The 24,378-nt window shown below is 49.1% G+C and overlaps 2 protein-coding genes across 6 annotated transcripts in view; one reads left to right on the forward strand and one right to left on the reverse strand.

Moving 5' to 3' along the window:
* Window positions 1–135: 135 nt before the first annotated feature.
* PARP2 (poly(ADP-ribose) polymerase 2) lies at window positions 136–15,911 on the forward strand. Of its 3 annotated transcripts, none has more exons than XM_083584174.1 (19): window positions 136–292; window positions 1,934–2,142; window positions 2,721–2,842; window positions 4,124–4,336; window positions 5,588–5,719; window positions 6,072–6,142; window positions 7,276–7,326; window positions 7,897–7,993; window positions 8,861–8,936; window positions 9,035–9,137; window positions 9,230–9,389; window positions 10,011–10,149; window positions 10,782–10,845; window positions 11,352–11,486; window positions 11,619–11,752; window positions 12,443–12,542; window positions 12,645–12,743; window positions 14,184–14,308; window positions 14,680–15,911. In XM_083584174.1, exons 2-19 carry the CDS (start codon window positions 1,991–1,993, stop codon window positions 14,837–14,839), a joined length of 2,133 nt encoding a protein of 710 aa, XP_083440300.1. In that variant the 5' UTR covers window positions 136–292; window positions 1,934–1,990; the 3' UTR covers window positions 14,840–15,911. The 3 variants fall into 3 exon arrangements, with proteins under 3 accessions (XP_083440300.1, XP_083440302.1, XP_083440301.1); XM_083584176.1 differs by having other exon boundaries at window positions 181–1,715; window positions 1,752–2,142; XM_083584175.1 differs by lacking the exon at window positions 136–292 and adding an exon at window positions 314–820.
* The window catches only part of TEP1 (telomerase associated protein 1), a gene marked incomplete at its 5' end in the record, with an annotated part of 49,077 nt that continues 40,529 nt past the window's right edge, over window positions 15,831–24,378 (reverse strand). For 2 of the 3 annotated variants that reach the window (XM_083584125.1, XM_083584124.1), the window contains 11 exons: window positions 15,831–16,451; window positions 16,753–16,857; window positions 17,680–17,786; window positions 18,427–18,532; window positions 19,786–19,909; window positions 20,020–20,169; window positions 20,389–20,501; window positions 20,825–20,964; window positions 21,657–21,789; window positions 22,723–22,790; window positions 23,438–23,564. In XM_083584125.1, coding sequence (XP_083440251.1) covers window positions 16,317–16,451; window positions 16,753–16,857; window positions 17,680–17,786; window positions 18,427–18,532; window positions 19,786–19,909; window positions 20,020–20,169; window positions 20,389–20,501; window positions 20,825–20,964; window positions 21,657–21,789; window positions 22,723–22,790; window positions 23,438–23,564 — 1,308 coding nt within the window. In that variant the 3' untranslated portion in view covers window positions 15,831–16,316. Of the gene's footprint in view, window positions 16,452–16,752; window positions 16,858–17,679; window positions 17,787–18,426; window positions 18,533–19,785; window positions 19,910–20,019; window positions 20,170–20,388; window positions 20,502–20,824; window positions 20,968–21,656; window positions 21,790–22,722; window positions 22,791–23,437; window positions 23,565–24,378 lie in introns of all 3 variants that reach the window. The other variant, XM_083584123.1, reaches the window with a different exon arrangement.

Genomic DNA, 24,378 nt, shown 5'->3' on the forward strand with positions numbered 1-24,378 from the left:
AACACCAGGGAGGGAAATGCTAAACTGTGAGCTGAGACCATCATGCAACGCTTCTAAATTTGCATTTCCCCGCCTCCTCAATGGTGCAAAAGCGTCAAACAAGCTGGAGGTCCCCTACGCGTGCGCGCGCAGGTTGCTTTTTATCGATTCGCCGGAGGCGTAGCATGCAAAACAGACGTATGCAAATGAAGTAAAAAGGGGTTGGCCCGTGGAACGTTCCCCGGGAGCAGGAAAAAGGCGCTGTTTGCAGCCGCGTAATAGCTGCAAAAAAAGAGAAGGCAACGCGGAACAGGTTGGTTGGAAAAGCGGGTCTGCCTATTCAAGCGGGGGGGGGGTTGTTAATGCATAAAAATAGGGAGGGAAATCGATGGAAAATATTGCACAGAGCGGTAGATTTAAACAAAAAAAAATTAGGGAGCGGGAGGCGGATCACCAGCTTGCTTGCAGGCTCAGATGTTCAGGATCAAGGAATTAGGGAAGTGGGCTGGAGGGGGTTAAGAGGCCAGGTCGGGCAGGGCAATTCAGATCAAGAGCTCAGCCCCAGAAGAGCCAGGGGTGGGTCCTGGGAAATAATGCACACCAGTTGATTGACTGATTGTCACCATATCTTTAGTTTTTATTACGATTAGCAAGGTTTGGTCACTCTGGGGGGTCGGCATCACCGCGGTGGCTGAGGAATCCGGACTTCCCCGGAGTCGGGTTTCTATCTCCGGGATCATAGTGGGGCGGAAATGGTGTCTCGAGGGCATGTGACGAATGCATTTCACCGCAGCTGATTTGAAACAGTCCTCCTGGGCCAGATAAATGTTGGTGAAGTTCGGTAGGTAAAGCACAGGTGAAACCCGGCAAAAAGACCAGCGTGATTATTGCAGCAGGAGCGTTTTCATTGGGTGCATGAAACGCCCTCTTGTGTGAACATAACAGCAATGGTTTGCTTGTGTGTGCTTGTACATAAGAATTGTGAACATCGCGGCCATAAAGGCAGTGATGTGCAAGAGTTACCGCTTGTGACATTTCTGTGTTTGTTTCATTTCGGTACCTTTTGGGCACCATGTTTACAATTCCTGTCCCTGTGCATGTATATCTGAGCAGCATTGGGTGCCAGCCTTGTTGGGCATCTGCCAAGCCCAGGAAAGGTCTCCCTGCCAATCTTCTGCTCCTCTTCCTTGTCCTCTCCCGAGTGGGAATGGGACCCAGAGAGAGGGGAGTAGCCACAGGCTTCCCTGTTGTGGCTTCATAAAGGTCTGAGGGAAGGCAGAAGGAGGGCCTGACCCAGTACAGCCAGGGAGTAAATACCACCGGCTCCTGATAGAACCGCCAGTGGCTTAAGAGATCTGTTGGGGCAGCCCACCCTGCTTCCCCAGGGTTCCTTAAGTCTGCCATCAACCTGAGAGGACTTTGCATCATTTGATTTAGTATTTTAAAATTGCATCCTGCCTGGGAAGCCTTGGCAGAAAGGCAGTCCATGGCACAAAGGTGTGCCCACTCAGACAGAACAGCCCCATTGGCTGTGCCCGGCCTGAACGCGCCCCCCCCCCCAAAGAAGGAAGTGATGCTACAACTTTCCACACATACGGCCAAGTGGGCTCTCAGTAGCTTCTGTTGCAATAATTTTTTTGGTCTATACCTGTATAAGGTGCCACAAAACTCTTAGTAAGTATTTGCCATAGTAAGGCATGTAGTTCTGAAGCCTGTGCTTGAAGAATCATAGACTTGTAAAGTAAATCATAGACTTGTAAAGTAAATCATAGACTTGTAAAGTTGGAAGGGGCCCTGAGGATCATCTAGTCCCAACCCCTGCAATGCAACTGTCTCATATGGGGATCAAACCTGCAACCTTGGTGCTATCAGCACCACACGCTAACCAACTGAGCTTCTTGCTGTAGAGGTCATCTGCAATGATCCCCAGTGACACTTCGGCTTCCTTGTTTAGGTGATTGTGTGAGGTGTCGACTCAGCCTTCTTTGCACGCTCTGACGCCGCCGCAGGGATGAGACGGAAGCGGAAGGCCCCCGAGCGCCAGAATGGGGAGCCCAGCACTGCCGGGGCTGAGTTGGAGCTGCGCTGGGAGTGGGAGACCCCTGGCAACAGGTGGCAGCAGTTCTTGCCTGAGCAGAGCGAGATCCTAAGCCAGGCAGCCCGGTGAGTTGGCGCAGGAAGCTGCTTCATATTGGGAGTTGGATCACTGGGTCACTAGACATTGGCTGGCAGCATCTCTCCAGGGGTTGAGGGTCCCCAACCCTATTTGGAGATTCTGGGGATTGTGGCACTCCAGATCAACCTTTCTCAACCTTGGGTCTGCAGATGCTGCTGGACTACAGCTCCCATAACCCCTGACCAGTAGCTAGGGATGATGGGAGTTGTAGTCCTACAACATTTGGGAGGGGGCAGTGGTTGAGAAAGGCTGCTCTGGATGCTGGATGACAACTCCCATCATTCCTCACCTGGGAAGTTCCCTTATACCAAGCCAGACCATTGGTCCATCTAAGTCAGTGTTGTGTTCATTGACTGGCAGAAAGGGTCCCCCTCCCCCCCCAAAAAATCTCTATTTGGAGATGCCAGGAATCGAACCTGGACTCTCAGCATGTGGAGCAGATGCTCTCCCTCTGAGCCAGGCCCCTTCACCACATTGGTGCTCCCATTGTTGACCCCCACACATGGAGAAGGCAGGCCGAATTGAGTCAGGGCGATGACATTGGAGGCTTCTGCATTTCCTACAGAGCTGGGAAGCTCTCTGCGGACATTGGGGAGTCCTGTGTGGACCTGCACAAGATGCTGCAACGGAACAAACAGACAGGGCTGGAATCGCATGTGGCTGCAGCTGTGCGGGATCAGGATTCTTGTGAGCAAACTTTTAATTTTCTTGCATTTTCTTAGTGGATCCCACCAGCGGACCAAGAGTCTTTCCTTTCCCATGGGCCAACTTTGACAGATGAGCAAGCCCACACATTTGTCAGTCGCCTGATGTCCTTATTGTCAGGAGCTGGTCCTACTCTCAAGTAGGACCTTGGCAGAGACACATGCCTGAGTGGCATGTTTCCTCCATCCTGGTCAATCGTTCGGGAGCTTCAAAAGCTTTCTTCTGCCCAAACATCACAGTAACCGATGCCAACATATATCTGCACACTTAGGGATCTGCAGAGTCTTCGCATCTTGTGTAACAGACCTCAGCAACTCAACATTTTGGCTAATCTACTTTATTTACATATAAACACACAGAGAGCACTGCAACATGGCTCCCTCTCTCTCTAGCATCAGACAGCAAAGAGAAAAAACAAAGGACAATAGTCCCACTTCACGGAACACAGTAACACAAACATCCTGTCTCCGTCGCTTCCCACTTTGTGGAGTCAAAACATACACCGTCATGTGATAGACAACAATCCCATGACTGCAATCATGGAGCAGGAATTCTAACACTTATGACATCAGGCAAAACTTCAGAAGGGCCACAGTACGCGCCTTCAAAGGGGTTTGCTATGAAGTCCATTTGCAGTTTAAACGCTGAAAGCTTCCAGGGGTCTGGTCTGAAGTCATGCAGTGATGCAACTGCCGTCAGGAAGATGAGCAGGTCGGTCCGTCTGGCATGGATGAGAGACAGCCTGGGAACCTCCATGGATCCCACCATGAGTTCCTGGAATAAAATGCAAAGTGCTTTTCATGGTGCTTTCCCTGGCTGCAGCATCACCTACAGCATCACATTCCAAATGCGAGACAGGTTTGCTGTTCAGTGCAGACAGGGGTGTGTCAGCAGGTTAAATGCAGCCCATGTCGGGTGGCAAAGCCTTGTTGGGCAGTGAAGGGACATCACTGCAGGTTTTGGCCCTTAGCACAGGGATGGGGAACGTGTGGCCCTCCAGACCGTGTTGGACTACAATGTCCATCATTCCTGACCATGTTGCCTGGGGCTGATGGGAGTTGGAGTCCAGCACCATCAAAACCACCCCTCTTGTGCCCTTTGCCCTGAAGGCAGGGGTTCCTCTGGGCACATGTTCATTTGCCCATTTCTCCCCACTGAAGGATTGCTAGAAAATGCCTCTAGTCCCTTAGGATTTGCTTTGCCAGGTTTTGACCAAGATATCTTCTCTCCTCCTGCTCTCTGCCTGCCACTGTGCTGGTCCAGATTTTGTTTGGTGCTGGCAAGGAGACGAAGAAGGCGAATGGCTCCCTTACCCTGTGGACACCTGCCTGGCCCTGCAGGCCGCCAGGAATGGCCACGGAGAACCCACAGTGGAAGTGATGGTTGGGCGGACACGCTACAAGCTGGACACAGCCCGCATGGTGCAGACCAACAGCCGGACCGGGTTTGAACGTCTGATGGAACGCAGGGAGTCAGGTACAAGGATGTAGGGTTTTACGTTGATGATAATACTTTGCATTCTTCCAGTCCTCATTGAGGCTTCAGAGCAGCGTTGCAAGAAAGGCCAGCAAGAAAGGTTGGGAATCTCAGGCCTGTGGACCTAGCTAGCATGCCCGTAGGAATCTCCCTGTGCCACAGCCCTGCGTTGCACCCACCTTGAATGTTTTTGCCAGGCCAAAATATTCCCTTCCCTTCCAATAATGCCTTCTCATTACCCGGGTGCAGAATGGAGAGGGGGCGGGGCTGAAATGGCGAAATTAACAGTGAAATCAAGAGGACATGTTGACGAAGTGTTTAAGGAAGAATGGAAACAACTGATGGATTATCCATCAAATTATCACCCATATATGAAGTCACTGGCAGGATTTGAAAAATAAGCAATGGATTACTGAAAGAATTAACGGTAGCAGGGTTTAGACAACAACAATATACCATATTTTTCACCCTATAGGGCGCACCGGCCCATAGGGCGCACCTAGTTTTCGGGGGGGGGAATAAAGAAAAAGAATTTATTTCCCCCCCAAGGCTTCCCCGAGCTTCCCCCGACCCCAGCCCCCAGAACAGGCTGCTATCCCCAAGCCTAGGGAGCCCAGCGGGAACTCCCGCCGGGCTCCCCAGGCTTGCAGAGAGCTGCCCGAAGCCTGGGGCGCGCTCCGCTGCACTCCCCGGGTTTCGGGCTGCAGGCTGCTGTCCGCAAGCCTTGGGAGCCCAGTGGGAACTCCCAAGGCTTGCAGATAGCTTCCTGAAGCCTGGAGAGCGAGAGGGGTCGGTGCGCACTGACCCCTCTCGCTCTCCAGGCTTCAGCGAAAGCCTGCATTCGCCCCATAGGACGCACACACATTTCTCCTTCATTTTTGGAGGGGAAAAAGTGCATCCTGTAGGGCGAAAAATACGGTATGTGTTATAAAACAGCTAATAAAAAGAAGTTAAAAAAATCAATAATGAGGAAAGGATGGGTGGGAAGTCAAGAGGAAACTTTGTTTAAAAATGTATGATGATAAATGTTTTGAAATATTTTTGAAACTTCATAAAAATGCCTTCTGATCAGCAAGTCCTAGGCTCTGTGGTTTAACCCACAGCACCACCCGCGTCCCTGGGAGATACATAGATGGGGATATATTTATGCCAAGGTAGAACTAGTTCATAGCCTCCCAAAATCTCTTTTATACTTTTCAGAACCTGCAACCAGCAGGCCTGCTCCACCCTGGGCTTTTCTCTCTCTTTCAGACGCTGCAGAGACTGAGGACGGAGGATCCCAGCCAAGCAACAGCATCTCAGGGACCGAAAGCCCTGTTCCTGCTAAGAAGGCCCGGGGCGGAGGGGATACCTCAGCATCTCAAGGAGACGCAGATAACAAGGGTAACAGCGAAATGGAACAGGTCTTAGTGGATCGGCCTGTCAGCCAAATCCCCCAACAACTTGAGCCTAGCAGCTCAGACCTTGGGGATATAAGCAGGTGGTGATTTATAGCATGAACTGAAGCACCTCTCCCAGGAGGCTGCTGGCTGTGTTTATTGCCAGAAAGGACTGCCTGCTTTTAAGCAGCTCAGGATTAACACTCTCAGGAACTAGAACCGTGTGTATTTTTAAAGAAATGCCGAGGTTCTTAAGAGGCTAGCTAGTAGCGTTGTAGATGCCAAGTTTGTGAGGGATGGGGTGAATTTAATCAGCACATCTGTGCTCCAACCCACCTCCTCCTTTCCCCCCGCAGAGGCCGTGAGGACGCTGATAGTGAAGGGAAAAGCACCCGTGGATCCAGAATGCTCTGCCAAGCTGGGCAATGTAAGGCACCTACTGGCATGAATGGAAAACCGTTGGCCTCTAGTTTGCTGAGACTACCATTCCTGACCCTTGGCCTGTCAGTCTGGGGCTGAAGGGATTTGGAGGCGAGCGCCACCTTGGCTAAGCCTCATAATAGCAGCCCCTCCTGACGGAAAACATATAAAACGCACGTTCAGAAACAGAAGGGAGGTGGTTTTAAATTTACAGCGGTAGCTTGGTTCTCAAACTTAGTCTGTTCCGGAAGTCCGTTCCAAAACCAAAGCGTTCCAAAACCAAGGCACGCTTTCCCATAGAAAGTAATGCAAAATGGATTAATCTGTTCCAGACTTTTAAAAACAACCCCCAAAACAGCAATTTAACATGAATTTTGCTATCTAACAAGACCAACGATCCCTAAAATGAAAGCAATAAACAATGTACTGCAGTCACGCAATTAATAATAATAATAATAATAATAATAACAACAACACCTTTATTATCATTGTACAACCTGTGTAGCTGAACTGGGTTCCACACAGTCAGAATAACAAACAAAAAAGAGCCACAAAAAGGCAAAATAAATAGCAAAAACAGACAGACCTCAGCGTAACACTCAAAACGGAAGTATGGCACTCAAATCGGAAGCGTGGCACTCAGATCAGAAGCATAACACTCAAACAGAGCAGGTTCAGCTTCCAGAAAAAGTTCGCAAACCAGAACACTTCTGGGTTTGCAGTGTTTGGGTTCCAAGTTGTTTGAGTACCAAGATGTTTGAGAACCAAGGTACCACTGTATTGTACTACTCTTTGAATAACAGGGATGGGCCTTCCCTATGGCCTTTCAGATGTTCCAGACTACAAATTCCCTCATATTGCCTGAGGGCTGTTGGCAGTTGGAGCCCAACAACAAGGTCAGTGGTGGGGAATGATGACAAGTACCTGCATTCTGAAGTAAAAGCTTACCAAGGACTTAAGAACAGGCATGTTGGGCCACAACAGTTGGCTGGTCAATCTAGCTTGGTAGCTTGATGCCGCTTGGCTAAAAAAAATTAAAAGGTTAGCCACCCCTGCTCATGCTATTTTCTAATCATTTTGCTCTGAAAATAACCATCTTTTTTCTTCTCTCTTTCCTGCTGCTCTTCCTTCCCAAACAAGGCTCATGTTTATTGTGAGGGAGACGACGTTTACGATGTGATGTTGAATCAGGTGAGTGGGCTTGTAGGCTACTTTTCACTTGCATTTTAATGGATAGTTAAACTTGATGCCTGTTTAGCGCAGGGTGATGGAAGCAAACGGGGAGACTCGTGTTCAAATCCCCACTTAGCCACAAACCTTGAGCCAGTCTCTCTGCCTAACCTACCATTGCAGGGTTGGTGTGAAGTTTAAACAGTTGCGGGGAGGGGAGGTATATATACTTTGCTTGGGAAGGGGGGGGCATCACTTGCTCACGAGGAGATACTTTTCTCAAATTGCACAACAGCCCAGATCCGGAGCTTTGGGGGCTCTGGAGTTATTTGAGACCGGGAAGTGGCTCCACCTCTTCCTCTGACAGCCGCAAGTGTTCTTCAGCAGATTCCCAACTGAGGGTCCTTCAGCTGTGGTTCTAGGGGACCTGCTTGGTCCTCAATCTGTGGAGTATCTGGTTTATCCTCCAAGGACCCCATACCAGGTCAGGGCTAGGCATGACTATAACATATGCACCAGATGAACTTTTTCAGGGAGGGGTGCTGCCACTGATCTGCTCTCACCGTCTTTCTTCTCCTTGGTTCCTCCCAGACAAACCTCCAATTCAACAACAACAAATACTACCTAATCCAGTTGTTGGAGGATGACAGAGCCCGGAACTACAGCGTCTGGATGCGTTGGGGGCGTGGTGAGTCAGGAACTTGGGGGCAATCGTATGACACAGTCGCTGAGGATGGAGCCCCTAGAGGCTGTATAACATTTGGAGTTGTATCCAAAGTTAGTCATACTCAGAGTAGGTAAAGGTAAAGGGACCCCTGACCACTCAGTCTAGTCGTGACCGACTCTGGGGTTGCGGCGCTCATCTCGCTTTATTGGCCGAGGGAGCCGGTGTATAGCTTCCGGCTCATGTGGCCAGCATGACTAAGCCGCTTCTGGCGAACCAGAGCAGCACACGGAAATGTCGTTTACCTTCTCACCAGAGCGGTACCTATTTATCTACTTGCACTTTGATGTGCTTTTGAACTGCTAGGTTGGCAGGAGCAGGGACCAAGCAATGGGAGCTCACCCCATCACGGGGATTCGAACCGCCAACCTTCTGATCAGCAAGCCCTAGGCTCTGTGATTTAACCCACAGCGCCACCCGCATCCCTATACTCAGAGTAGCCCCATGGAAATCAATAGACATGGCTCACCTACTTGCGTTGATTTCAAAGGGTCTACTCAAAGTTGAACCTCTGGTTGCTCATGATGGATTGCAACAAGATGGGAAATCTCACTTTCAAGTCTTGTTTGTGAGCTTTGCCCCAGCAATCTGGTTGACCACTGTCGGAGACAGAGCATTGGATTGGCCCCGTATAGCAAAGCAGTTATCTGCTTCCCTCATTCCAAAGTGTGTGGTTGTGGCTCTGTAGAAACCATCCCTTGGAGCCACGGCTCTTGGACTTCCTTCACAGCTCCAGAAAGCAACACGTCGTCTCTTCCACTGTCCCACACTCTACAATGGTGTTTTTTTCTTAGCCTTCCCCCATTCTCTCTTTGTCTCTTTCCTTCTCAGTTGGTAAGCCGGGTCAGCACTCGCTTGTGAGTTGTGCTGGAGATTTAGCTAAAGCCAAAGACATCTTCACCAAAAAGTGAGTCACACTGGGAATTTTGGAGGTATTCCCCCATCCCATCCAATGCCTGCCCTCCTTGAACTGGTCTCGCGTCTTCTTTCCTCTACCTCTTTTAGGTTTTTGGACAAAACCAAGAATGAGTGGACCAAGCGTTGCAGCTTCCAGAAGGTTCCTGGCAAATATGATATTCTCCACCTGGACTATGAAGCCAATGATGCAGTGAGACTTCAGGGAGCGAAAGAGCAGGGAGGGGAGGTCTTGTGGCTGAAGGACGCTCTGCCTCATAATCTTTTGCTTTACATTCTTTCCAGAAGGAGGAGAAAGCTGCCTCGCAGAAGACAGCCTCGTGCCCCAAGCCTGTGTCACAGCTGGACCCACGAGTTCAGGCCTTGGTGGAGCTGATTTGCAGCATCCGCACCATGGAGGAAATGGTGGTGGAGATGAAGTATGACACCAAGAAGGCTCCTCTAGGCAAGTGGCCCTAACTTGTCACTTTTATATCTAACTTAGTTCAGGAGCTCTAAAGAGAGAAGAGCGGCAAAGAGGAAATCTTTTAATACAGAAATCTGGAAACCACAAGAGGGGAGAGTGTTCTCATGCTCGAATCCAGCTTGCGAGTTTCCCACAGGCATCTGGTTGACTACTGGGTATTGGATGGGCCATTGGCCTGATCCAGCAGGCTCTTCTTGTGTTCTTACGTTGGGAGTGAAATCTGGAAGCAAATGTCTCATACTATATAATAAAACCCTAAGGATGTCGTCATGCTACAGTTCTCATGGCCGCCAGTAGACTTTGGCCCTTTCTTTCTCCTTCCCCCACAATAGCGGCGGCAGCAAAGTGTAAAGGGAGGGGTGAATAGTTGTGGTTTAGGCAAGGGGGGTCATGTAGGTGAGTGGCGTGTGCAGGAGTGGGAGCCCCTAGTAGTTGTTGTTTTAATTCCACTGCTCTACACCATTGGGAGAATGGTTGCTTTCCATTTCATTTCAAATGGGCTGCATGCTTGGGCAAGTTAAGGCATAAAGCCCAGTAACTTTTGGGGGGCAGACAGAAATACCTTGGGCTGAGTTCCTCTCTCTCCCATGTCCCCTCCAGGAAAGCTGACGGCTGAACAGATCAGCGCAGGGTACCAATCGCTGCAAAAGGTAGAGGCGTGTCTCAAGCGGAAGCAGACCGGCCGTGCCCTGGTGGAGGCCTGCAATGAATTCTACACGCGGATTCCCCATGATTTCGGGTTAGTGCTGCCGGGTCAGGGGCAACCTTCCTTACCTTGGGCTCCCAGTGGCTCAGGGATGGGACTCTGTTGTCTCTCTATACTCAAAACTCCGTACAGCATTGTGCACAAATATTTGGTGCTTCTCAGCCCCCTTTCCAAGTCATTCGTGATCATGCAATATATGCCTCCCCCACACCTTCCTGCCACGATGTGGATGCAGAAGGAACAATTGCCTCATCCACCAGGCTCTTTTTATGTTGTCAACAACAACAGTCTTCTGCGTGCTTTACATAGGCACATAAGAAAATATTGATCAAATCAAGCATTAGAAACTAGAATAAGGTGTACCAAAATATAGATAAACTCAACAGTTTTAAACCAAGTATATATGGTAAAATTCCCAGCATGGATAGGCATTCCTTAACAAGGTTTGTAGCAGCTGTTGAAAACATCAACAGTGAAGGTACCTGCCTAATATTTCACAACTGGGGAGTTGCAGAGAGCAGTTGCTGCCACACGAAAGGACCAATTCTTTGCAAGTGCAGAACAGTGTTTATGGAGTGCAAAATCCAATGCATGTATGTACCCCTCCCCTTTGTTTCTGCAATCTTTCCTAAAGTCTGTGCCCCCACCCCAATCCCCTTTTGCAGACTGAGGACTCCTCCACTGATCAGCACAGAAGAGGAGCTGCAGGAGAAGGCCCAGCTGCTGGAGGTAAGAGCGCTCAAATGAGCAACTGAAGTGGGGGGAATGAATGGGATTCCCCAAGTATCTGGCCAAGATCATGCTAGGAAAGGGAATTTCATTTTTTTTTTTTAAAAACCATTTTTTAAAAAAGCAAGGAAGAACTGCAATAACAAAATAACCCATAAGATATAATTAAGGCTATGACATAACATATTCTTTCTTTGTTCTTCATTCTTACTTACGTTACTAATAATCTCAACAAAATTGTAAATATATCTTTTTAAAGGAAATTGAATTTCCGCCCCATGCAAATTTGGAGCAATGAGTGACTGGGCCTCAAGCCTCCTAACTCCCCTCATTCCAGATGGGGGTTGGGAGAAGGAACTGTTTGAGACTATCCCAATCAATCAATCAATCAATCAACAGACAGAAGATGCCCACCATGGCTGGATCAATTTGGGTAGTGCTGGTGGTCCTGCTGTCCTGTGAAAACGCTCCTGCCACTCCTGCCTGCTTTCCTTTTGCCCCTCAAGGCTCTCGGCGAGATCCGTGCTGCCATTAAACTGGTGCGGTCAGAGCAGCTGGACAAGGAGCACCCGCTGGACCGGAACTATCGCTGCCTCAGCTGTGAGATTCAACCTTTGGAGAGAGATAGCCCTGACTTCCCAGTATGTGGGGGAAGGGGACTGGGCCGGGGGGGGGGGGGAGAATTCCCAGGAAAACTCTGCCCATGCTTTAAAAAAATAAAAATATTTGGGGAGTTGTTGCTTCTCCTCTGATAGTTCCCTACTCCTTCCCAGGTCTTAGAGCACTACCTGTTGTCCACTCATGCTCCCACGCACCAAGATTACACCATGACGCTGCTGGAGGCCTTTGTGCTGAACAAGGAGGGCTCCGATCCAGACTCGACCTTCCGCTCCGACCTCCCCAACCGGTAAGTGGAAGGAGCGGGGTGGGGGGCGAGGAGAGAGACACCCCACTTGAGCCTGTTTTTATTTATTTGTTGCATTTATATAGGCCACCTTTCCTCCAAGTAGCTCAAAAGTGTGGCCTACATACCCATCCTGGATAGCTCAGTCGGTTAGAGCATGGTGTTGCTAACCCCAAGGCTGCAGGTTTGATCCCCGTATGGGACAGCTGCGTATTCCTGCATTGCAGGGGATTGGACTTAAATGACCCTCAGGGTCCCTTCCAAGTCTACAGTGCTATTATTCTCTTCCCACAACAACAACCCTGCAAGGTATGTTAGCCCGAAAGTGAGCAACTGGCCCATGGTCTTGCAGTGAGCTTCGTGACTCGAGTGGGGATTCGAACCTGGCTCTCATGAGTCACATCATTCTAGAATTGTAGACTTGGAAGGGGACCCCCAAGGCTCATCTAGTCCAACCCCCCTGAAATCCTAGCCCAGCACTGTAACCTCTAATCCAGCCTTTCTCAGCCTGTGGGTCCCCAGATGTTGTTGAACTACAACTCCCATCACCCCTAGCTAGCAAGGCCAGAGCTCAGGGATGATGGGAGTTGTAGTCCAGCAACATCTGGGGACCCACAGGTTGAGGCACCATGCTGGCTCTCAGCCTAGAGATCCCCATTGTGATTCTCTTCTGGGCTTCTTCCCCTTTCTCAGGACACTGCTGTGGCACGGATCGCGCCTGGGCAACTGGGCAGGGATATTGAGTCGCGGGTTGCGGGTGGCCCCCCCGGAAGCCCCCGTCACTGGCTACATGGTGAGTCTCCCCACTTTGTCCTCTGCTGAGCTCTTGGCCTGTTGCTCCTGGCTCACCTCATGGCAGGGCTAACTTACTGACCTTCCTTTCGCTCCCTTCAAGTTTGGGAAAGGAATCTACTTCGCCGACATGTCCTCCAAGAGTGCCAACTACTGTTTTGCCACCCGCGAGAAAGACATTGGCCTGTTGTTGCTGTCAGAGGTGAGATCTGCATCCCATTTTGGGGGGAGGGGGCAAAGAGCGCCTGCAATGTAGACTACAAGTCCCATCAGCTCCGGGTTTTATATGTAACTGTGTTTTTGTAATATTTCATTTTAAGTTGTCTTTTGTTTCTTTACAGTTTTTTTTGTGTGTGTGCACTGCTTAGAGGTGTTTTAATACTAAGCAGTATCAAAACTAATAAAAAAAATATCAAAATTTATATTCACACAAAAACAGGAATGAAGGGCAGACGAAATTAACGGACTATGCAGAATTAGATAAAATGACAGGAAGGATTCGAAACCTGCAGGATCAGAGATTCTCAGAGGACTGGAGTAAATATGTGAATTATTTGAAAAGCAATTGTAATCAGCACATTACGCTAGTAGGACTACAAAAAGTTTTGTAGGGAGGTCTATGCGAAATATTGCAGAGAAAAGCATGAAGAGAATTATTAGTGAAGGACTATTAAAAGTAATAGTGAAACTAATGAAATGCAGATTAAGTGATAAAGACTGAAAAATCTTCAGATGTGGTGGATGGAAGTCCAAAACATTGTATAAGATAAGAAAAAGTTTCCAAAAAACATACAACATATTATGTAAAAATTAATAAAAATATATTAAAAGAAAAGGGGGGAAATAAAGGGAACTGTAGTCCAAAACAACTGCTTACTCCCAGCTCTAGCCTTCCCTGGAGTGTAAATAAGTACATAAAAGACTCGGGGTGGGGCAGACCTGCAGAGTATAGGCCCAGTTTAGGCTGACTTTCGGAGGGGAAGAGAGACTTTGGCTGGCAGGACTTGTTGCTGAGTTGAGGAGTGACAGCGGGGTGTTATGGGCTCTGTAGACGGTGGATGGATTGAACCCTCTGACTAGCCTTTAACTTACTGGAAAGAACTGCTGGTTCAGTACAAATTATCCATAATGGTTAGAGCATCTGACTAGGACCTGGGAGAGACCAGGGTTCGAATCCCCACTTGGGCCAAGGCATTGCCTCTCGGCCTAACCTACCTCACAGGGTTGTTGTGGGGAGTAAGTGAGATGAAGGAGAACAATGTCCCCCACTCTGAGCTCTTTGGGATCCAAATGCAAGAATTGATAACTAATATTAAAACTTAAAACAAGATGGCAGTGAGCTGAGATGGCACTACCCCATACATTGCTTACAGGACAAATGAGCATATTACATTAAAAAAACACACCAAACATTTTAACTTTTTAAAAGTGCAAGGGAAAGGGGGAGATGTGCCAGGGCCAGACCTGGGGCTCAACCTTGTAAAACCAGTATCCCCACAACCCATCACCGCCACATATTCCTCCTTCCTCTGTTCGCTTCTCAGATTAGAGGCCATTTACAGGAGTTCAGCTACAGTGTTTTAAATATTCAAGTGATGTATGCATGAGCTGGGGATGAGGTTCTGCTCTCCCGCCTCCGTAGGTAGCTCTGGGCGAATGCAACGAACTGTTGGAGGCAAACCCCGAAGCGGAGAAACTGCTGACCAGCAAACATTGCACCAAAGGGCTTGGCAAGATGGCGCCGTCCCCAGCCAACAGCACGACACTGTGAGTTTGGGGTGGGTGGAGGAAGCCTACCTGCCTGAAAATTCAAAGGCTGTCCTTAAGGCAGCAGAGAGATTTGTGGACCAGGGCATTTCCATGCATCTCTGAATAAATAAAAAAATTCCTTCCAGTAGCACCTTAGAGACCAACTAAGTTTGCACATGAAAGCTCATACCAATAACAAACTTAGTTGGTCTCTAAGGTGCTACTGGAAGGAATTTTTTTATTTTGTTTCGACTACGGCAGACCAACACGGCTACCTACCTGTAACAAGATCTCTGATTAAAAACACTCCTGGCGCAGGCAAGGAACATGGGTGCTTGTGTGCAACATGAATTTCTAAACACTGTGTTCTCTTTTTCCTTCCCTGGCAGCCATGGGGCTCTGGTCCCCCTGGGCCCTGCTGCAGAAACCGGGGTGGTGAACCCCAACGGCTACACCCTGAACTACAACGAGTTCATTGTCTACGACCCACGGCAGGTGCGCATGAAGTACCTCCTCAAGGTGCGCTTCAATTTCACCCAGCTCTGGTGAAGTTCAGGCGACGCAGAAGACAGCAGCAGAAAAACCACAGGCCTCGTTTTTTTCCAAGCTGACGTCTCAAGTGCCTTCAAGCTGAGAGACTTAAGAACTTGACCTCCTTCCATAGAATTTTATTCCTAGAGTGCAGTTGATTAAAACTTGATTTAATACACTGGCCTTGTTAAGGGAGTTGACGAAGGCACCCCTTTTGTAGAAAACAGGCTATGGTGTTGTGTTAGGAAGACCGTGGAACAACTAAGGCCTTGGAGCAGCAGTGGGCTGTAGGCCTGCAAAGCCTTTCTCAAGTCATTTCAAAAGCCCTTCCCACCCTTGGGTTTAAGGTGCGTCACCCATTTCCTCTCCCTTCTAAGCCCACAACTGCTGTTTCTGCAGATCGTTCAGTGGTAACACGCCTTTTTTGATGCTTGCCAAGTGCTCTGGAATCACCTTGAAGCAAGACGAGGAGAGGCTGAAGGAAGGCGATGCCTCAAGGCCTTTGAAACAGTGGATTGCAAAGGCCCAGGTGCCTCCTTTGCTGAGTGTCGGGGGGTACAGGACTCCCCTTCTTGCTATATGGTTGTGGAGTGGTGGCCTCAGTCTCTACTGGCATGTTCTCTCCCTCCTCCCAGGAAGACATGCAATGAAAGAATGGGGGCCTCTTGTCTCAGAAAGCTTCCCCATTCCGTGCCTTAAAGCAGAGTCTCAGCCCAGGAGGTCTCTCTTATTACCCAAAAGGCAATTTTGGTCACACAAACCCTTTTATCAACTGCATAGGATGTCACGGGGGGACAAGTAAAAAAGGTGAGCTGGCCAAGCCAAAAGGAGCTTCTGAAGTCTTGCCACAAAGCACAGGGACTTTCAAAGATGCCCCTATGCTGTGCCTTGAAGGCCCAATATCCAGGCTTCAAAGTGCAGCACCAGCCCACGTTGCCATTTCTCAGCCCTGCTGCTCCTCACTGTTTACTAAGTACAGGTTCTTTAGCACAGAGGAACACAAAAATGATTGACATTGCTCCATTTTATTGCTTAATTGACTTGTAAAATAAGGGAAGGCACACTAGCAAAATAAAAACACTATACAGAAGGCATCAGTGGTTGCAAATTTGTCATCACAGTATTTTGAAGGCAAAGGGGGCGCAGGGGAAATCTGTACACACAATAGATTTAGCCCTTCTGAAACTTGTTTTTCACTTCTGTGGTTAGGTAGAAGGGAGCTACAACCCCAGACTCCAGCCAGGTTTCTAAGGTGGTTCCTCACACAGTTATCTGATCTTTGTGGCCTACAGTTGCTAAGCAAGCATAGGCTGCGGGAGAATCACAGCCTCCACATCAACTAAGAAGCCATGCGTGATCTGCAGATTCCAGCTGCTGAGAGGGTTGGGGCAAGGCTGAGGAGGTAGCAGCAAAACAGCTGCATTCATGTCTGGAAAGGAGAAGTGCCAGGCTTAAGAGGTTGCTGGCAGGAGCTCCCCCCAGGAAGACACATTCCTCAAGCAGAGACGGAGCCCCACTCTAAGGAGTAAACGTTGCCCAGAGTGTCACCCGCATAGAGAAAAAGGGAGGAGTCTGCAGCGATCCAAGGCTGGAGCTGTGAAACTGGCCCATGGCATTGGAACTGGCCCAGCTGTGTAAAGAAAACAGGATAGAGAACAAGGAAGGGTTAGGAGAAAAGCTTTGCATACAGAAATGAAAGATGGGGAAGAGGTTAGATTTGTTGAATTGATATATATAGTGCTTTATTTACATCCTGAAGCAAATTTACAGTCATGTTGAAAAACAACAACACTAAGGCATATAAGACATGATTCCCTACCCCAAAAGAATCCTGGGAACTGTAGGTTAACCATTCACAGAGCTACAATTCCCAGGACTCTTATGTAAGAAATGCCCCACAGGGAGAGGAAGGGGAGTATGAAGTTACTCACCAGTTTCATAGTGTTGCCATCCCAAATCTTCACATCTCGGTCATGTGATGCTGTTACAATCCTGTCTCCGAGGACATGCAGGGCTGTGATTTTGTCATTGTGAATCTAGTAACAACAGACCCAGAAGAATTTTTTTTAAAGTTTGCTAGGGCTTGGAATGTGCTTCCTTGGGGCCACAGGGGGGAGAGAGAGAGATCACACTGCCTTACCCCACCCTCTCTGTGACCCTGAGGATTCAGGCCAATTAAGGAAGTCCCAGTTCTCAAGCCCCGAGTGCATTTTTAAAGTCACTTTGCATACTCACAGTCATACTAACTATTACACTGTGTTTACTAAAATGCATCTGTGCTCAAAGTGGTTCATATTTTAAAAACAAACCAGTCTAAACACGGCATGATGAATGTATGTAATGCACTCAGGGCAGTTTCATCTCATTAAAAAATAGCATGTAAATTAAGAGTCTGGTTTGTGGTACAAAAAAAGCAAAGTCGGCAGAATTCCAGTGGACTTTTTCCACTGTTCCCCACAAGGCAGGATTTTCCTGCTCCACCAGAAGAACAAACTGCATCCATGCCACAAACATAAGATTGTTTTGTAAGCAACTTCTGCTCTTTTGGTTTACATTGCATAACCTTGGGCACTGTAGGTTTGTTGAGGAAGCTTCGATTTTCCTGCTAAAAGACCTAAAACGACCTTCCTTTACAGAACTGCAGTTCCCCTAGATGTGGATGCACTGCAAGTGAACTCTATGGAAGCATCTCCAAACTGGATCAGGCCCCCGAGGTAGACAAGGGCTCAAAATCCCTGTCACTTCCACAGGCACGTGACTCAAAATTGCACCCAGGAGGCATCCCGCTCACTGCTCAGGCTGATGATTCAGGTGGGTCCCCATTCATCCTATCTTCTCCCCCCATCCCTAGGACTTGCCTTTTTCCTCTGCCAGCCGTCAGGCTTCCATTTATCCACTCTCTCCTCAGTCTGCCGGGTCTGAGTCCAGAGGCATCCTTCAGAGTCTGCGCATAATAGGAGTTTACCTGCCCCAGCGGAAAAGCCAGAATTAAGAATGCATCTCTCCCTCCAGCCCTAACTCCACTCCTTTCAAATCATCTGGAGCTCTGCTAGATCAGGCCTATAGTCCAGCATTCTGTTCTAACAGTGGCCAACCAGGTGCCCACAAGCCCGTATCCAACATCTACCACTTACGCATTTCTAATGCAAACTGATTTCTGCTGTCTTTTACAGGGCTTTTCATATTCTGTGCTGGAGTAGCCAATAGGGTGCCTGCCAGATCTCATTTGACTACAATTTCCATGCTTGCTGAGGCCTATGGGAATTGCAGTCTGGAGTTTTGGGGAGCGTGACCTTCGGCTACCCCTACACCGTGCCAATCTCCACCCAGTTACAACCTACGAAATTATTGCACCTCACTGGAATCTTAGATATCAAATGTTTTAAGCCCATTAAATGTGATTTCATTCCAGAGGCAGGCCATCAACACAGGCTCCAGTGGGGTTGCCAAGAAGGGGACACCCCTATAGTTTCAAGTATATCCGCAGAACACTGAGCAACAAAAAGCTTCTGAGCTCAAGAGTGGCATTTTGCTTGAGCAAAAGTCTCTCTCCAAAAAATATAAAAGTGAGACCAGGATAAGCAGGAACCTGGTCTTAGCCTCACCTTTGACCTGCCGGGCAACAGTGACCCAGACAGAGGGCCTTTTGGGTACCCATGGTATCTTCTCCAGGGCGTCTGTGTCCTCTAACTTCCCAGATTCGGTTACCCTCTAAAGGAACAAACAGAAGATGGCTCTGGTGAGGAAAGGGCAACTCAAGAAATTAGCAGGCCTCTCCTGGCTGAAGACCCACGTCCCACCTGCCTTGGGAGTTCTGAGCTGGTCAGACCAAGGGCACAACATCACAGAACAACTGATGCAGCCATGCCACAATGACAACTGAGCTGCAGGATCTCCTTTTGGACTGGACAGCCTGGTGGAACAATTCCTGCAAAAACCAGACATCACCGGAAGTACCTGGAATGAGGGTGGGTAGCAGGAAGCTCAGATGTGGGATGAGCAATCTGGGGAGGCCTGCAGAGCCACATTTGCCCACCCCCCAGGCTTGAGGCCTGCACACAGAGACACATATGTGCTTGGTTAAAGCCACCAAAGGAGCTGCTTTCTGAGCTGATATTATCCCTGGGCACTTCTTTCAAAGTGTTAAAGGGATCAAGAGACTTTGTACAGTTTCCACTAGGACTTGGGAAACTTGGGCTCAAGTCCCCCACATGGAGCTCCCTGGGTCAGCCACTTCCCCCTTCCCCCTAGCCTACCTCACAGGGTTGCTGTGGGGATGAAATGGGGGAGAACCATGAAAGTCACCTTGAGCTCCCTTTGAGAAAAAGGTGGGATGTCAATGCAATCAATCCACCAATAATAAGCGGGGGTTATGCAAGTAGACATCATCTTAAAAAGCAGAGACATCACCTTGCCAACAAAGGTCCGTATTGTTAAAGCTATGGTTTTCCCAGTAGTGATGTATGGAAGTGAGAGCTGGACCGTAAAGAAGGCTGATCGCCGAAGAATCGATGCTTTTGAATTATGGTGCTGGAGGAGACTCTTGAGAGTCCCATGGACTGCAAGAAGATCAAACCTATCCATTCTGAAGGAAATCAGCCCTGAGTGCTCACTGGAAGGACGGATTGTGAAGCTGAGGCTCCAAGACTTTGGCCACCTCATGAGAAGAGAAGACTCCCTGGAAAAGACCCTGATGTTGGGCAAGATGGAGGGCACAAGGAGAAGGGGACGACAGAGGACGAGATGGTTGGACAGTGTTCTCAAAGCTACCAACATGAGTTTGACCAAACTGTGGGAGTGCCTGGCGTGCTCTGGTCCATGGGGTCACAAAGAGTCGGACATGACTAAATGACTAAACAACAACAACAACATGCAGGTAGACGCAGCATGGCAGGCTCAGAGCTCAGCAATTGGCCAAATCCTGTGGCGATTCCCATCTGGGCCTTGCCTCAGTGGCCACTCACCATCTTGAACAAGGTTGGGCTGTGCACGGAGTCCCAGATGTGAAAGATATGCCCCTCCTCTTCCTCGGACACAGATATGTCAAAGCTCACGTTCTGCTGGATATCCCACACTTTGTCTGTGTATCTGGGATGGAGGTGAAGATGATCAGCACTGGAGCCATGGAAGTAAGACTGTTCCACCACCCAGAGATGTCTTTCCCCAGCCCCTCAAGGGCCACCGTTCTCCAAACTCACGGGTTCTGCTGGAAGCTCTCGGCTCCAGGCTGCAGCACCAGCAGGTCTCCGTTGGTCATTCCTAGGACTATGGGGCCGCTGGGCCTGAGCACCCCGACACAGAGCGCAGAAGACTCCTCTGCTTGGCACAGGCACTTCTTGCGGGTCAAGCTGTGCAATGGGAAAAGGGAGAAATACACAGAGAGAGAAGAATACAAAAAAAATCAGGATCAGCGACATGCTGTGGAGACACAGCTATGGAGAAGCAGAGGCCTGGAGGAGCTCTCTCTTGGTTATGGGGCTGAGAGCTCCATTGTGCAGTCAGGCACTCCCAGGACAAGTGGCTCACATTGGAGACCCAGCAGTCCTGGACGGTTTGTGCAACCTTACCTGACGGTTCCATTGCGCTGCCTGCTTATGTACCAGAGGTTGATCCCATCAGCTGCCACAAGTATGGTGCGGGCGGAAGTGAAAGCTAAGGCACTGATGCAACGCTGGCCGGCCTGGATGGTGAAAGCGAAGCCACTCATGCAACCGTTTGCTATACCGAAGGGCCGGACGAAGCCCAAGGTGCATTTGGATAGCTCAGTTGGTAGAGCACAAGACTCTCAATCTTGGAGCCGTGAGTTCTAGCCCCACGATGGGCAAAAGATTCCTGCACTGCAGGGGATTGGGACTGAATGACCCTCAAGAATCCATTACAACTCTATGGCCACCAGGTGGCGGCTTCTTCCTCCAAGCCTTCATGCCGGCACTGGAGAAGCGAGGGGTGAGGAAGCTGTGGCCCTTCAGATGATGTTGAGGAGTCCAGTGCCCTTGGGCTTACCTTCACTTTCTCCACAGCCTTGGCTTTGTGCCAGAGGACCAGGTCTCCGCGTTCCCCACCAGACACAACGAAGTCCCCATCGGGGGACCAGGCCAAGGCCGTGACGGCACCCTGGTGAGAGGGAAGGTCTTTGGCGGCTCCTGCTGGTGAGCAAGGGGGAAAACAGCTCAGCAAGACAACGATGAGCTGGGACCAACCAATTTGCAGTTTTTAAAAGTGTATTTGGTCACATGCAACTTCTCCCCAAGAATGCTGAGAACCGTAGTTTGTCAAGGGGAATTGTCACTGGGAATTGTAGCTCTGTGAAGGGGTAGTTCGCAGGATTCTTGGGGTGTGTGCTTGAAATGGATGGTGTTTGTGCGACCCTAATGTGCACAGTGAGGGGAAAGGGTGGAGCCCCAATGTGTCGTCGTGAGAGGTCAGCTGGAAATCTCTCCACCCTCCACTCCAAACACAGCTGGTTTAATCGTGTGGACACAAAATTCTGACAACAAATGAACACACCCAAGTTGGTCATTAAATGTGGGGAGGCCTGTAAGCTCAGTGGGAGAGCTTAACTGCCTTGCATGCAGAAGGCTCCCGGTTTCAATCACCAAGGAGGGCTAGGAAGAATCTGCCTGAATTTCTGGAGAGCCCAGAGCCAACCCACATAGACAATACTGAGCTAGGTGGACCAATGCCCTCCCTCGGTATAAGGCAGATGGGCTCTTTGGTAACAGACGCAAAACACAAGCAACTGGGTTCCCCTGGCCCAGCCCACCTTTTGGTTCGAACTACAAATGCAGGAAGAGCAGGGAGCCGTGAGAAGGGCCCACCCCCTGCAGATACTAACCATTTTCCTTGGCGATGGCCCACACTCGGACTGTGTTGTCTTTGGATATTGTCAGGAAAGAGGAAGATGCTGGGGAAGCAGCAGCCCCACAGATGGCAGCGCAGTGGCCAGGGAAGACGTCAGGTTCCGCCAGCTGCGAGGAAACAGGAAACGAGTGAACAAGGAGCTGGGAGGCAGAACAGGGCTTGGGTCTAGGTGCCAAGAGTTGCCCACGCGGGAGAGATTATTATGGTGTAGGTCCAGGGCAGAGCAGGTTGGCTCCTATCCACTAACAACAAGAATGATACCTAAAAGTTGATCCACCAGGTAAGAAGACTTTAAGCCATTTTCTAACCGAGTTCTCAGTAAGTGTTCCAGCAGCTCTGAAGTTGAGCCAACTTTTGTCACTTTCCCCTCATGCAGACAAGCCCAGGGTGTGCCCAAGCTGTACCTTTGAAGCACATGTCAAGCACACTCTTTCCCTCAGAGGATTCTGGGCCCTGTAGTTTGTTAAGGGCTCCTGGGATTTGTCCCTCTGTGAGGGGTAAACTACAGTGCCCAGAATCCTTTGAGGGAAAGAGTGTGCTTGGAATGTCCTTTAAAAGGTGTACTGGTTACACAGCCTCAGAAGAGGCGACATGTATAACATTTAGGAGACATTTAAACTGCTGCTGTGGCTGGTTTGCCCAGCCTTACAAGCATAGCCAAGAGGTTGTGGGTTGTTTTTTGGGGGGTGGGTGGGAATAGAGCCTAACAGGTAAACATTAAGATATTTATTAGGCAACTATGGATAACAGGCTGCCCTTAACGCAAGTAACTGCAGAGTCTTTGAGTAGTCAAATCACCAGCCAAATTTCCAAGGGCATTTTTGTTTAGGGCAGCCTTTGCCAACCTGGTGCTCTCTCCAGATGTTCTGGACTACAACTCCCATCAGATAGCACAGGGCACTGGCTAGGGGCTGGTGGGAGTTGTAGGCTAAACATCTGGAGAGAACAAGGTTGGCGAATGTTAGTTTAGTACATCAAATCTACACACACACACACACACACACACACACACACACACACACACTCCCCCCATCTCTCACCTTCAGGGGCTTCCAAAGTTTCACTGTGCCATCACCGCCGGCTGCAGCCACAATAAACTCTTTTTCCCCTGTGAAAAGAAAAGAAATGTACTAACAGCATGCTTATGAAGGTAGGGCAGAGGGCAAAAAGCAGGTCAGCTGTTCCAAGTGACAATACCCCTCACTCCCCAATTTTAAGGGCAATACTTCCCCACTTTGAAAATCTGTTTTCACATTTTTTCTTTAATTCTGGCTATTTATAAAATCATATCTGACCAATAATAAAATTATTATTATTTCCACATTCACTAAAATCTTCCTCATCTAACTGGCAAATAAAACAGCAAACTTTCTCACAGAGAGATGACTTTGCAGGAACCAAAGAAAGGTCTTCAGTCATGTAATTAAGCTAAGCTTCTTCAGAGAGGCCAAACTCCTCAGCAACCCGCAGCCCCCTGTCAGACCTTGGTATTCTTACATTATCAAGTTCAAAATCTGCTAGACAGCTCAGACCTACAGTCTTGAAAGGGCTGCTTGCAGTACCTTACTTGGACAGTGAACAATTTGAGCATTTAAACTTGTACATATTCGTGTGAACCTTAACCATATGCTCATCTAAAATAAATGCAAATATGCATTTATCATATGTATCATATGGTCAAGTAACAGAGACCAGAATTTCAGAGCTCATTTCCCTTCCCCAGATTTTCAAAAAGTGGTGGCTGAAGTATCTTACGTGGATCTCTGACGCCTGCACAGTGGTTGGCCCGGTCAGGGTGAGCCAGGAAGCGAGTCATCTCCAGCCCCTGTCGGTTCCACGCCACCAGCATCCCATCCCTGCCCACGGCGAACACATGTTCTTTCTGTCACAGGAACCAGAAAGAGTAGCGGTCAACAAGGGATGAACCAAGGCCATGCATATTTATCCAGAGGACGACTGCAACAAGCAGAGTTAAGGCAGGGATGGGGAACCTCAGGGCCAGGGGCCGCATCCGGCCGTCGGATTGCTCCCTGCAGGCCGCACCCCTCACTTCACTGCCCCAAGTGGTTTAGCCTGGGTGGAACAGGCCCTTGCACTCTGATAGTGCTTCTTGCTTGCATGGATGGAGAAGAGGGCATGGTGCAGGGAACATTTACATTTGTTGCTCCACTCCACCACTAGCATGTGGCCCCAGGAAGCCTGACCAGAAAGGAATGTGGCCCCCAGGTTGAAAAAAGGGTTTCTCTACCCCAGGCTGAAGGACTGGTTGTGTCAAAGGGGAGCCAAGGCAGGATAGGCCACAGAGACAAGGTCAATAATAGAGTTGGGGAGACTAGAATGGACCTGGGAACAGCACTGTGGTTTTTTCTAATGGCATCCATAAGTCACTCAAGGCCAAACTATGCAACATGGTAAGCTGGGCAAGAGATTCCTGCACTGACAGGGGCTGTACTAGATAAACCAGCTCCTGGTGTCTTCCAATGCTCTGATTTAACCTGTACAGCAGTGATTCTTTGTTTTTGCCATTTAACGTAAGGATTCACTGTGGTGGCTGGTATCTGTGGGAGATTTCCTCCCAATGCAAATACGGCATTTTCCAAAAAAGGAGGGATTCTCTTCAGGAGGGGAAGAGAAGGCAACCTAGATAGGTTTTTCTCCCACCCACCGCCATTGCTATTTGCAGCCTTCACCCAGCC

This window comes from Podarcis filfolensis, assembly GCF_964270895.1.
Source record: "Podarcis filfolensis genome assembly, chromosome: 13".
NCBI classification, from domain to species: domain Eukaryota; kingdom Metazoa; phylum Chordata; class Lepidosauria; order Squamata; family Lacertidae; genus Podarcis; species Podarcis filfolensis.

Coding starts and splice junctions, on each gene's coding strand:
- PARP2 (XM_083584174.1), top strand. CDS start 1,991: ATGAGACGGAAGCGGAAGGCCCCCGAGCGCCAGAATGGGGAGCCCAGC. Junction 4,337..5,587: donor GATGGAACGCAGGGAGTCAG/GTACAAGGATGT, acceptor TCTCTCTTTCAG/ACGCTGCAGAGACTGAGGAC. Junction 9,390..10,010: donor CACCAAGAAGGCTCCTCTAG/GCAAGTGGCCCT, acceptor TGTCCCCTCCAG/GAAAGCTGACGGCTGAACAG.